The sequence below is a fragment of the Nyctereutes procyonoides genome, unplaced genomic scaffold (genome assembly GCF_905146905.1).
Source record: "Nyctereutes procyonoides isolate TBG_1078 unplaced genomic scaffold, NYPRO_anot_genome, whole genome shotgun sequence".
Lineage (NCBI taxonomy): Eukaryota > Metazoa > Chordata > Mammalia > Carnivora > Canidae > Nyctereutes > Nyctereutes procyonoides.
In genome coordinates, this window is record NW_026575120.1 from 35010972 (window position 1) to 35023813 (window position 12842).

At 37.7% G+C, this 12842-nt stretch overlaps 1 protein-coding gene across 1 annotated transcript in view; it reads left to right on the plus strand.

Annotated features, from left to right (window-relative positions):
* The window catches only part of LOC129515796 (probable maltase-glucoamylase 2), a 76165-nt gene that overhangs the window by 13285 nt on the left and 50038 nt on the right, over positions 1-12842 (plus strand). The window contains 10 exon segments of the mRNA XM_055334811.1: positions 273-427; positions 1231-1402; positions 3762-3861; positions 4616-4728; positions 6084-6209; positions 8466-8597; positions 8693-8791; positions 11701-11814; positions 12734-12755; positions 12758-12817. Of these exon segments, the coding sequence (XP_055190786.1) occupies positions 273-427; positions 1231-1402; positions 3762-3861; positions 4616-4728; positions 6084-6209; positions 8466-8597; positions 8693-8791; positions 11701-11814; positions 12734-12755; positions 12758-12817 (1093 nt within the window).

The following is a 12842-nucleotide window of genomic DNA, read 5'->3' on the forward strand; positions in this document are numbered from 1 at the left end:
GCTTGGTTTCAGCTCCAGTCATGATCTCGGGGTCATGGGATGGAGCCTCGTATGGGACTCTGCATTCAGTGTAGAGTCTGCTTGGGATTCTCTCTCTCTCTTTCTGCCTCTGCCCCTCCTCCTGCTTTTGCTCTCTGTCTCTATCAAATAAGATAATGTTTTTAAAAAAGAGTTAGAAGCTATTTTCACTGGGTGCTAAGAGTGAAAATCCTTTGTAGCTTTATAAGGAAGTGGTATCATCACTTTTGTTTTTTCTCTTTTTCTTCTGACAGATCAATGATACCAACAACATACGCTATGAAGTCCAGCATGAAAATATTAACCTGTTTAATAGGACTAATAGAGCCATCGATTTCAACTATTACCTAGAGGTCATTCAGAAACCCTTCAGCATCAAAATAATAAGGAGGAGCAACGGAAGAGTCTTGTGAGCTTTTCAATACTCTTTGTATATCGTTGAGTATATAGTCTCAGTATCATTCCATCTGACTTACTAGGGGTGGATGATGAGATAAGTATGACTTGGGAAATTGTTTGAACTTCAGAAAAATGTCAAAGTTTTTACCGTAAATCACTAACACTGCTAATCTGTCGTGATTGCAGAATACAGCATGCTAAAATGTAATGTGCTGGTGTGCTAAGTTAATGCACTTGTAGTTCATGTATATTATGAAATAGAAAATTGTATTATTTTGGATTAGCATTCACTTTGGAACTCAACTTCACTATCATTCCAAATTTTTATTTCCTGAGAAACTTGCCACAAAGAATCTAACAACAGCCTGAGCTTAAACCATAAATTATACTAGAGAAAATACAGAGATTAATATTGGTAAAACCTATGTTCAAGTTCTTGCACCAGTAAGTCACCACTGGTCTCACATCAACCTCAGTTCCCAGGTCCATAGAAAGGGAATGAGAATCGCCACTGTTGCTATATGAACTGAGATATATTCATGAAGTATCCAGAGTAGTTCCTGGCATGAAGTAGATGCCTGGCAAGTATAAAGTCCCATCTGCTCTTTTTCCCCCAATCATCCAACTTGAGTTTCTGGTATCAAGTCTTCTCTAGAATGAAAGAATCAGAAAGACCCTAGAAAGACCTTCAAAAGTAGTATGAAAGTGAATGAGAACACCTGAAACACTGTTCTCAAAGAGAACAGGGAGTGTAGCAGACAGTTTCCTGGCAGAGAGCTGTTTGGTGACTCTCACTCTTACCCCATCGTCCAGATTGGACACGAGCATCGGGCCCTTGCAGTTTGCCCAGCAGTACCTGCAGCTGTCCTTCCGACTGCCCAGTGCCACTGTGTATGGGCTGGGAGAGCATGTACATCAGCAGTACCGCCACAACATGACCTGGAAGACCTGGCCCATCTTCACTCGAGATGCTGCCCCCACCGAGGTGAGCTTCCCTTCCTCTAACTTATGCTTCCCACTGAGGAATCCCTCTCTCCTTTCCAGAAAGTGACCTAGAGTCAAGTAGCCTACAAGTTACATCCATATATTATTTTGCCCAAGTTAGATACGTTTGTGCCAGAGAATATTTCTTCTTGAGGTTTATAAACTCACAATTAGTAATATATCAATTTTGTTTTATTTCATTTTATTATTATTTTTTATTGAGGTATAGCTGACATACAACCTTACGTTAGTTTCAAGCGGACAACATAACGATTCGATATTTCTCTATATTAGTAAATAATCACCACAATAAGTCTAGTTAACATTCGTCACCATGTTAAGGTACAGATTTTTTTTTTCCTTGTGATGAGAACTTTTTTTTAATTCAATTAATTAACATATAACATATTATTAGTTTTAGAGGTAGAGGTCAGTGATTCATCAGTAATCAATTTTTGAAAACATCCCACTTTTAAAGGAAAATATAATTTAATGATTATATGATGGCCTAATATATATTGGAAAATCCTTCTGCAAAATAACTATATTTGCCTTTAATAATTGAGTAGTATCTTGGGGAGAGCTTCAGCAGGAACTATCCTCAGTAGAACTTTGTGAACTAAAAAGAAAAAAAATACCTCTTTTGGCAGCTTTAATATTTTCCAGGTCTCTGCTAGTTGAAGTATATTCCAGAGACAGCAGTGTTGGCATCACTTGGGCGGTTGTTAGAAATGCAGAATCGCAGGTCAAAGCCCAGACCTACTGAACCAGAATGTGCATTTTAACAAGATCTGCAAGTGAGCCTCATGCATAGTAAAATGGGCAAAGAGCTGGTCTAGAGCAGTGCCTCTCAATTTATCTGTAGTGAAGGATCAGTTCCTTGCTTTCTGTTTGCTTTTTATTTTTTTTTAATCCTGGAAAAATGAAATAAAATTACTCAAAAACATAAAACATAAACTCAAATTTTAAATTGAACAGATATAAAATTATTCTTTTAAGTTGCTATAAAAGTTTCTAAGCTATTTCTCTTGTTTTTTTTTTTGTTTGTTTGTTTGTTTGTTTGTTTTGGTACTTTCTTTGCTAATTTACAGCAAAGGGCATGGGGAGGTCCCGGCCCATGGACAACCCTTTGAATAGCATTGCTTTGTAGAGCAGGTTTTGAAATCTCCATTGTGCTGGTGATATTTCCCTGATTTGTGCAAGACGTGCAGGTTGAAGTACATCGCAAGGGAGGGATGGGACTGAAGTTTTGCAATTCGTATTCCACGGGAGATGAACAAATCAAGTAGCACATTAACTGCTCCACCCACCAACATCTGATGAGATGAAGGGAGCACACTTACTGAACCAAATGAAGTAAAGCAATAGCCAGAACATTCACTAAAGTGCTTGCTCAAGGCCTCTGACAAACATGGAAGCCTAGTATCATCCTAAGCTTGGCTTTCTGTAGCTGGAAAATCCTTGAATTATGTAGTCACAGATTAGATTAGTCTTGCCTATCTTCCTTCCTTCCTCCCTCCCACCCTCCCTTCTTCCTTTTTACCCTCACCTCCCCCAACTTTTTCACTCACGGTAATACATATTATCTCTTTCAATATCAGTGCTCATCACAGCCCGGGACAGGTTCAGTATCTTCTTTAAACTTATTTACTACCTAAGTATTATATATTAATGATAGAAAAATTAGAAAATTTTAGGCATCAAGAAGAAATACAAAAATTCTCATAATAACAATCTTCTGCTAACATTTTGTTGTATGTCTTTGCAGATGTTTTCCAAATTTTAAAAATAACTAAGATACAATTTATATACTAAAATTCACCTGTTTTAAGCATACGATTCAGTGATTGTGGAGCACACTACCGACTTGCGCAGTTGTCGTCATAATCTAGTTTTGGAACATTTTTGTCACCCCATTAGGATCCCTCATACATTTTTAGACATAATCCCCATTCCCACCCCAGTGCTCACTTCATCTCCAGGGAATCACTAGTCTACTTTCTGTCGGGATAGATTTGACTTTTCCGGATTATATATATATATAATCATGCAATATATGGTTTCTTTTGTGTCTGTTTCTTTCACTCGGCATCACAGTTATGAGGTTTATTCGTGTGTAGCATGGATCGGTTTTTCACTTCTTATTGCTAATAGTATTCCACGGCATGAATAGACCATATTTTGTTTATCTGTTTATCACTTGATGTTACCATTTCAGTACCTTTTTGATATAATACTAGATTACATCAAGTGTTGACCAAGTACATGGTGTACATGGGTTTTGGTTTTATTTGGGGGTAAATAAAAGCATTTTTTTAAACATGTACTACTACTATGTGTTATTATTTTTTTCTTGACAGGGCATGATTAATCTGTATGGAGCTCATACATTCTTCCTGTGCCTTGAAGACATCAGTGGCTTCTCTTTTGGGGTTTTTCTGTTGAACAGTAATGCCATGGGTAGGAAGCATATTTTTATCTCAGCAGGAATATGTTTTGGGATGTGGCTTTTATAAAAATAACTTTTGTGTTGAGATCACTGTTTAACAAGAAGTGTATTTAACCTACAAAGCTTCTATATGGGAACCCAAATGTGGGGTAACCTGCTATAAATCTGCTGAAAGCTATTTCCATTGCAAACTTCTTTGGGGACCTCTTCTGATGCACTGTTTTCCATAATATTCTGCAGATAATAAGATGCATTGGCAGATAGGTCCCAAAGATAGCTGTAGATTTCACTATGTAAATCGGGTTGTCTGTTTGTAGGCAACAAGGATGTGTTATATAGCCTATTTCCCATAGCTCATCCCTTCCCCATTCCAGAATCTTCTCCCTCCAGCTTCTGGACTAACAGCATCCTAATAAGGGTTTGTTTTTATTTTTATTTATACATTATATTTAGAGTCATCTAATAAGGTTTTTAGAACCTTTCCACTACATTAAGTCACTCACAAATTCCAGACATTTGTATTGTTTTATAGCCATATTGAAATAGAATTGGTTCTGCTTTCTCTTAAAAAAATCAATTCTTCATTAGTGTTTTACTCAATACTATGTTAAATTTCAGCAATCTAAAAAAAAAAAAGAAATGTGTAATTTTCATCTCCGGCAAAATGAGATGGAGATTGTTTTGAATAGCTCAGGTATTCATATTCTAGAGAAAAGTATATTTGCAACCACAAAATTATAAAAACTCTCATTTTAATCCTTTCAGAGGTCACCCTCCAGCCTGCTCCTGCAATCACTTACCGCACAACTGGAGGCATCCTTGACTTTTATGTATTCCTGGGAAATACTCCAGAACAAGTGATTCAGGAATACCTGGAGGTATGTGCTTTGCTTGAAGAGAGTTATAATTAAAATTTAATGAAAAGAAACTATCTAAAAGGAACTGCATTATTTATTTATTTATGAAGGGTCAGGGCAGAGGGAGAGAGAGAATCTCTATGCAGAGTGTGGAGCCTGATGCAGGGCTCGATCTCATAACCTGAGATCATGACCTGAGCTGAAATTAAGAGTCAGATGCCAAACCAGCTAAGCCACCCAGGGGCCCCCGCGCTTTTTAATTTTTTATTCAAAATATAGAACAGGAAAGAACTTTAGATACCAGTTAGCCTAAACTTCCTGTTGTATAGATGAAAAGCTTAGATAGAGAAAGATGAATTGACTTGTTCAAGATGACATACAAAAAGGCATGTGAAATATGGTCCTGGATGCCAGTTGATTTATAATCTAATAGGAGAAGTAGGACACTGCCTATAATAATAATAAGAAACACCTTAATAAATGCCATTAGTCAAGTGCAAAGAAACTGTATGGGAATTCAGAGGCATGAGAGAAAGTGCCCCGCTGAGGGAACTGTCACATGGGAGGACAGGAGCTTCTAGGGAATAATGTTTAACAAGGCAAAGTTTGTGTGGGATTTTCCTCAGAGTGTTGGCATGAACAACACGTAGACTTGGATTTAATTTTTTATTTATTTATGGTAGTCACACACACACAGAGAGAGAGAGAGAGAGAGAGAGAGAGGCAGAGACACAGGCAGAGGGAGAAGCAGGCTCCGTGCACCGGGAGCCCGACGTGGGATTCGATCCCGGGTCTCCAGGACCGCGCCCTGGGCCAAAGGCAGGCGCCAAACCGCTGCGCCACCCAGGGATCCCTAGACTTGGATTTAAACATAGTCCAGTAATTCTTTGCCTACCCCACTTGTAATGAATGCTATTGGTCCCTATTCCTTTTTCATTAGCCCATTCCACTATCTGAAATTCTATTGGGCATTTATGCATTTCCTTTCATCTTTGTGAGAGCGGGAACGATGTTCACTTTATGCTGCTATATCCCATGTGCCTACATCGACCCTTACCACATTGTAAACACTCAGAAAATATTTACTGAGTGAATGAATACTTTTTTTTCCTCCCAGTTTAACACTATTATTCTACCAGTTTTTGCAAATCCCATTATTTTCTGATGTTGAGGTTGCTGGGGATGCATTTAGGTACATAGGAAACAAAGATGTGAGCTATAGAATTTTGCAAATTACCCAAGATTAGTCTTGCCTCTGACATTTTTAGATCTGGGGACTTTATAGAACGTGAAATGGAAACTGTTTTCTGTGTTAGACATGGTGCTCAAAACAATAGTTTTTAGATGCTCAAACATGTCTGTATGTATTTTTTCAGCTCATTGGACGACCATTCTTGCCTCCCTACTGGAGTCTTGGTTTCCAGCTCAGTCGCAGGAACTATAGTGACATCAATGGATTGAAGGAGGTTGTGAACCGAAATCGTCTAGCTCAGATCCCTTATGTAAGTTGGACCTTCTCTCATTGTGCGTAAGGCACCATGTCCTATCTTTTAGTTTTTGAAACAAAATCAATTTATTAAGAAGAAATACAGAGAGAGATAAGTGGACAGAGATAAACAGAAATTTGCGTGCTAAATTACCTATGTCATCATAGAAACAGCAGTTTATGGAATCGGATGGATATGGTTTTGAATTTTAGCTTTACTTCTTCCTAGCTCTATCAGTGTTGGGCTAGTTAAGTAGCATCTCTGAGTCTTAGTTTCTCTCTTTATAAATGAGCATGGAAGACTTCCTTTGATGGACTGGTAGTGAGGAATGCCTTACACTATGCATAGGCAGGCAGCACAGAGGATGAGCTCCATCAAAACTAGCTGTTATTTTATAAAAGAAAGCAGCATCTGGGGTGATATGGTTAACAAGAGCTGATGATTATAAATATTACCTAGAGTAAGTTTCTTATAGTGACCTTGCACACTCCTTCCAGATCTAGCAGATTCTAATTTTGAAAGCTCTCTGGTTGCAAAGTTTTTGTGATGTTCAATCTCCACTAGTAAATAGATAATTATTAAGCATATACTATTTGATAAATTCATCCAGGAGATTCATAACACCTTTAATGAACTTATCAAAATAGTTTACTTGGGGTGAGATCTTTGGAAATGTGGTTAGCGTGTGAAGGAAGAACATGCAGGTGGGAATGACTTTGACCTAATCTCGGGAGCTTCCAATCCCCTCTCAGGGTAGCAAGGGGAGTAGGCAGGGAAATGAGTTTTTTCCTGTGAGAAAACATGTCTGCTGTTTTGTTTGGTGTTAAGGGGTAATTGATCAGGTGTTTCATTTTAATGCTCCCAAGTCTGATACCTGCAAGCACTCAATTCCAGCAAGAATCAGGCCAAATCTCTCCACATGGTTATTATTTTACAAGGTGCTTTCACAATCATGGTTAACTGTCATTTATTGGTATTTTGTAAATGAGATAATGGAGACACATTGCACAGTTAATAATTTTTCTAAGGTCACTAGCACTAATAAATGGTAAGATTGTGATTCAAAAATATTACATGTGGTATTGGTTTCAATGTATCCCTGAACATCTGATGGGAAGGGCTTTTCTGAGGTGCTGCTAATTCAGGAACAAATGAGCTTTTTTTCCCACGGATTGGTTCTTTCTGACCATGTGGTAGTGGAGGCACCTGAGTATTGAGCATCTGCCCAGTGTTAGAACAGTTGTGCTGCATTGGCAACAGGCCACCAGCCACATTTTCCTGTAGGCCTGGAAGCTAGAGGCTTCTAAGACACATGAGGAACACTTACTACGAGAGGAACACTTTCTTAGAAGACCTTCAAATGTCTTTGAAGTTGTGGCATATTGGAAAGAAAGAGCAGCTGGACTCAAAGGGCCTATCACAAAAGTCCCAGTCTACCTCACTCACCCATGCACATGACTTTGGGAAATGTCACTCAACCCCTTCACACTGCAGTCTTCTCACTAAGAATAACAAACACCTGCTCTTCACAGATTGGTATACAAATGCTAAAATAATGTATGTGTGAGAGACTTCAGTTAATTAAAGCTCTGCCCCTTTGTCGTTTACCTTTGTTAGTTGTTCTATCAGTTTTATAGGGCAGGAAGACTGTTTTCTCCTCTTATGATACATTCTAGCTTAATTTTTAGGGTCCAAGTTAGCACATTCTTACAACACTACTATTGTTACTCACCCAAAGAGACATGTAAAGAGCACCTATTTCATGTCAAGCAACTGAGCTCTCAACTTGCAGGGATGAACAAGACATCATCCCTACCCTCAAGTTCCTCCCAATACCTATGACTTGCATCTGTCAAGACAAAGAGATAAAAGTGCAACCTAGGAGCACCTGCATCTTTCAGAATGGGCTTATTTATTTCTAGGAGGTAGCCAAGTCCTGGAATTTCAAGGATCATTAAGAAATATAGCTTCAGAGACACCTCAGTGGCTCAGTCAGTTAAGCATCTACCTTCAGCTCAGGTCCTGGGATCCATCCCTGTGTTGCGCTCTGTGCTCGGCGGGAAATCTGTTTCTCTCTCTGCCTCTCCCCCTACTCACTCTTTCTTTCTCTCTCTCTCTCTCTCTCTCTCTCTCTCAAGTAAATGAATAGACTTAAAAAAAAAAAGAAAGAAATATGGCTTTAGTTTTAGTGAGCAAGAACCAGAGCTATGATACCTTCCGTCAGCACTGTGATTATTTTCTACGTTCTAACTGACTGGCACTATCTTTCAGGATGTCCAGTACTCTGACATAGACTACATGGATGGAAATAAGGATTTCACTATTAATAAAGTGGCTTTCTCTAATCTCTCAAATTTTGTCAACGAGTTACATAACCAAGGAATGAAATATGTAATCATTATGGTATGTTCAAACAAGTCTGTTGCCTCATTTTTTTTCCTTTCAAAGTGCAAAAGAAAATGACAAAAATAATATTTGTTATCATCTTTATTTATTAGAATCCTGGCATCTCAAATAACTCTGGCTACCAGCCCTATGTGAATGGAAGTACAAAGAGAGTATGGATCTTGGGGGACAATGGCTTTGTTCTTGGGAAGGTAATTTTGCAAGAAAGTCAATAAATTATAGTAATTTGGGGAAGCTTGTAGTTTTGTTATGAAAGGGAGTAGAAGGCAAGTTGTTGTATTATCGCTGTTTCCATGCCTTTAGAGGCTCCCTTCATTATTATTTTTAAATCAGTAGATGTAATAGTAAAATAATTAAAATTCTGAGGGGTTTTTAAAAATTGAAATCTATCTGACATATCACATTGTATAAATTTAAGGTGTACAACATGCTGATTTGATACATTTGTGTATTGCAATATGATTGTTATTGTGGCAAGAGCGCTTTGACCACGTCACGTAATTATCATTTCTTTTTTGTGGTGGGAAGGATTAATATCTAGGTTCTAAAAAACTATCCCCTGACCTTCTCCTGTATTATAGATACTTGAGAAGCAATGTATTATTAGAAGAAAATTCATTTATTCTTAAGGTCTTTCTGCCTCCAACTTCTTTCTCTTTCCTAAGACAATGCATTCAGCTACAATAATGCAGCAAGATGCTCATAGTCTAATGTGAAACATGTCTTGGCTAATGTATTTTTATTTATTTTTTTTTAAATTTATTTATTTATTTATGATATTCACACACACACAGAGAGAGAGAGAGACAGAGACACAGGCAGAGGGAGAAGCAGGCTCCATGCACCGGGAGCCCGATGTGGGATTCGATCCTGGGTCTCCAGGATCGCGCCCTGAGCCAAAGGCAGGCGCCAAACCGCTGCGCCACCCAGGGATCCCGGCTAATGTATTTTTAGTTTATATGATACATAAGTATCATATCTATAAAGATAGAGCCAAGCTTTTATTCAGGCATTGGAGCAGGCTGATTAGAAGCCTAATTTTAGGGTGCCTGGGTGACTCAGTGGTTGAGTGTCTGCCTTAGGTTCAGGTCATGACCTCCGGGGTTCTGGGATCAAGTTCCACATCGGGTTCTCCTCGAGGAGCCTGCTTCTCCCTCTGCCTGTGTCTCTGCTTCTCTTTCTGTGTCTCTCATGAATAAATAAATAAAATCTTAAAAAAAATAAAAAAGAAGAAGCCTATCTTCAGAATATTTTATATCAAATCATTGAAGCAGCTTTTTATTCCATTTACTTATAGAGTCAGCATTAGCTGATGGATTATATGAGATTTACTAAAACTAATGTTAATCTGAAAAGTTTATGTGGCTGTAAGTTGTGTTGCTCCTAGGCAGTTTACTTTCCCAAACTGTCTTTTCAGGGTTATCAATGCCCCTTAATCTAATTGCTCACTTACTTCCTATCATTGACTTTGTTTACAATACTTAATTCTATTTACTTTCTTTTTCATTGAGCCTAACTTTTTATGAAACAGTAGTTTCCTTCCTTCCCTAAACTAATGCTTTGCTTTTATTTTGTTTGAAGTGAATTTCTAAAATATCAGACCAATATTCATATATAAGTACAAAATCAGAGACCATGGTCACATAAACATGGTTTTGATTATCTGAAAAGCAGAGTATCCAGACCTGTGGGTCATTTCAGTAGTACTCATATTTGAGTGGCATACAATTAATAATTTGTATATAATTACAATAATTTAGTTACCTCCACTGATCAATAAATAAATTATTTGATCTGAGATGTTTGCAGAGGTCATTGTCATGGGGATGGGTGGCTGGAGGATTATTATAAAGATATTTTGGGGAGGTGCCTGGGTAGCCTAGTGGGTTAAGCATCTGATTCTTAATTTAGGCTCAGGTCATGATCTCAGGGTCATGAGAACAAGCTCATATTGGGCTCTGGGCTGAGGGTGAAATCTGCTTAAGATTCTCTCTCTCTCTCTCTCTGTCCCCCCTACCCCCTCCATGCACATTCTCCCTCTCTCTAAAATAAATAAATAAAATAAAAATAAAGATATTTGGTTAGAATGAGGTTTGCTGGATCTGCTCTAGATAGAGTGGTGCTGTAGGTGACTTCTTTACCACACTGCCTATTTCCTGAAGACCAAAATTACCTCTAGCTATTACTTGATGCCCTGTCACCTAAAACAAGAACCAGGATTTTAATCCAGTTAAACTGGAATTTTTAGCTCACATCTTAGGTTTTAAGATGTCTGAATTTTTCTTGTATTTGTATTTACATTATATATTTATATATTTATAATATATGATACTAATATATATTACATATTAATAATATACTATATAGAACACACAATATATATTCATATATATTAATTATATTGCCTGAGCATATGGTCCTTAATGTGACAACTTATACATTTGTTGGGAAAATAAATCAGAATGTAAGCACAAAAGCATATATTCTATCAATTCAGAGTTTTCAGTAATTTAGCTATAAATTCTACCTTTGTGCTATTTCTGGAAAATGTTAAAAGCTCATTGATAAGACTAGATGAGGAAGAAAAGAGAGGATAAGAAATATCAGACCCAAGTAAGAAGCACAAAATCCATTTCGTCATTCAAAACAGATTGTTTCTCTACCAAAGGCAACATATCGTTTATAAACATCATTTTTCAAAGCAGGTTTATATGACCTTTAATTAACACTTTAAATGAATCCAGTCATTCTCTCCTAAAATATTATCTAGTTAGATGAATGGATGTTTCATAGACTGCTCTCCCAGGTGGTCTGACATCATGAAATTTTATTTTTGTGTTTTCATAGAAAAAAGACATCTGATGGCCTGTTGTGTTTTTAATTGGCTGTTTTTTCTTTTCTTTTCTTTACTTTTCTTTTCTTTTCTTTTTTTTCTTCTTTTGGTTCTATGCTTATAGTTTACTATTTAGTTTGGGGGAAAATTTTGATTCTGAAATGATAAGATGCCTGGAGCTCCTGGTGGAAGAAGCAGTAGCAGCAATGAATGTGTCTGTGGCCCTGTGGCTCACCCACTGCCCCTGCCTTCTTCTCTGTTCTCTAGGGGTACCCAGGATGGACAGTGTTTCCTGATTATAGTAATCCGACTTGCGTTGAGTGGTGGAGAGAGCAGTTCAGTGCATTTAATAAAATTCTCCAGTTCGATGGAGTGTGGATTGTAAGTTGTTATTCTAGGATCAAACTTCTTTTGGAAATGGATATTCTAAGATATAAGAAGGAGCTTTGACCCTGATCTGTAATAAAATCGTTTTCTTGATATAGTGGTATTTAAAATCCTTTTTTACTTAATGCTGAGCTTATATGCAGTAAAAAAAGACCCCTGAAAACCATAGATTTTTAATTCTGGCTCTGCCACCAGCTGATTATTTCTTCTTGTGATCATTTCTTTTTAGTTCCCAGGGCTTCAGCTTCTTCCTCCCTTAACTGTCTTTCACCTTAAAAATCAGTATTACTGTTTTATGAGAGGCTATCATTGCTCCAACATTATTTATTGCATTGATTCATTAAAATTTAAAGTTAATCAGAGCATGATTTAATGAATACTTTTTATTTTTTTTAGGTGGGGATAGCAGGTAGAGATATTTCTTTGAAATTTGGAAAATTATCTCTGTTAGCAAGATTAGGCATCACCAATTTTTAAACCACTTGTAAGACAGATTTGGTCTCAGTTACATCTTCTTGTCCTTCACTGAGTGGAATAAAAGACCGGGGGAAACTATAAAACAGAAATACTCCTCTGTCTTAGGTTCTTTCGAACAGCACTGAATCAGTAACAGCAACAATAAAATTCACATTATGCTTAAGGTAAGAATCAGCCTTTGGGATGGTATCGCTTAATCAGCTCATTGAAATCAGTGTATAAAAAATAAAGTGTGCCTGACAGCATTTCGAGTTGGAGGACAGGCAAAAGATGAAACAGAGGTCAAGAAAACTTAGGAAGACTACTCAAGATGCCAAAGTCAGTAAGAGGCCCCAGGTGTGGAGGGGGCTTTCTAGGTCAGGAAGCCTCCTCCTCCCCGGACAACCAACCCTACATCGCTAACACTTCCCGGTGTGTGTCTTGTGTGTCTTTAAAGGAAATGGATGAAGTCTCCAGCCTTCCCAAGATTCCGATCCCAAGTGTGAGCAGAACAGCTTGAACTTTCCTCCTTTCGTTCCCCGTAAGTTGTGAGATGTGCTTGAGCA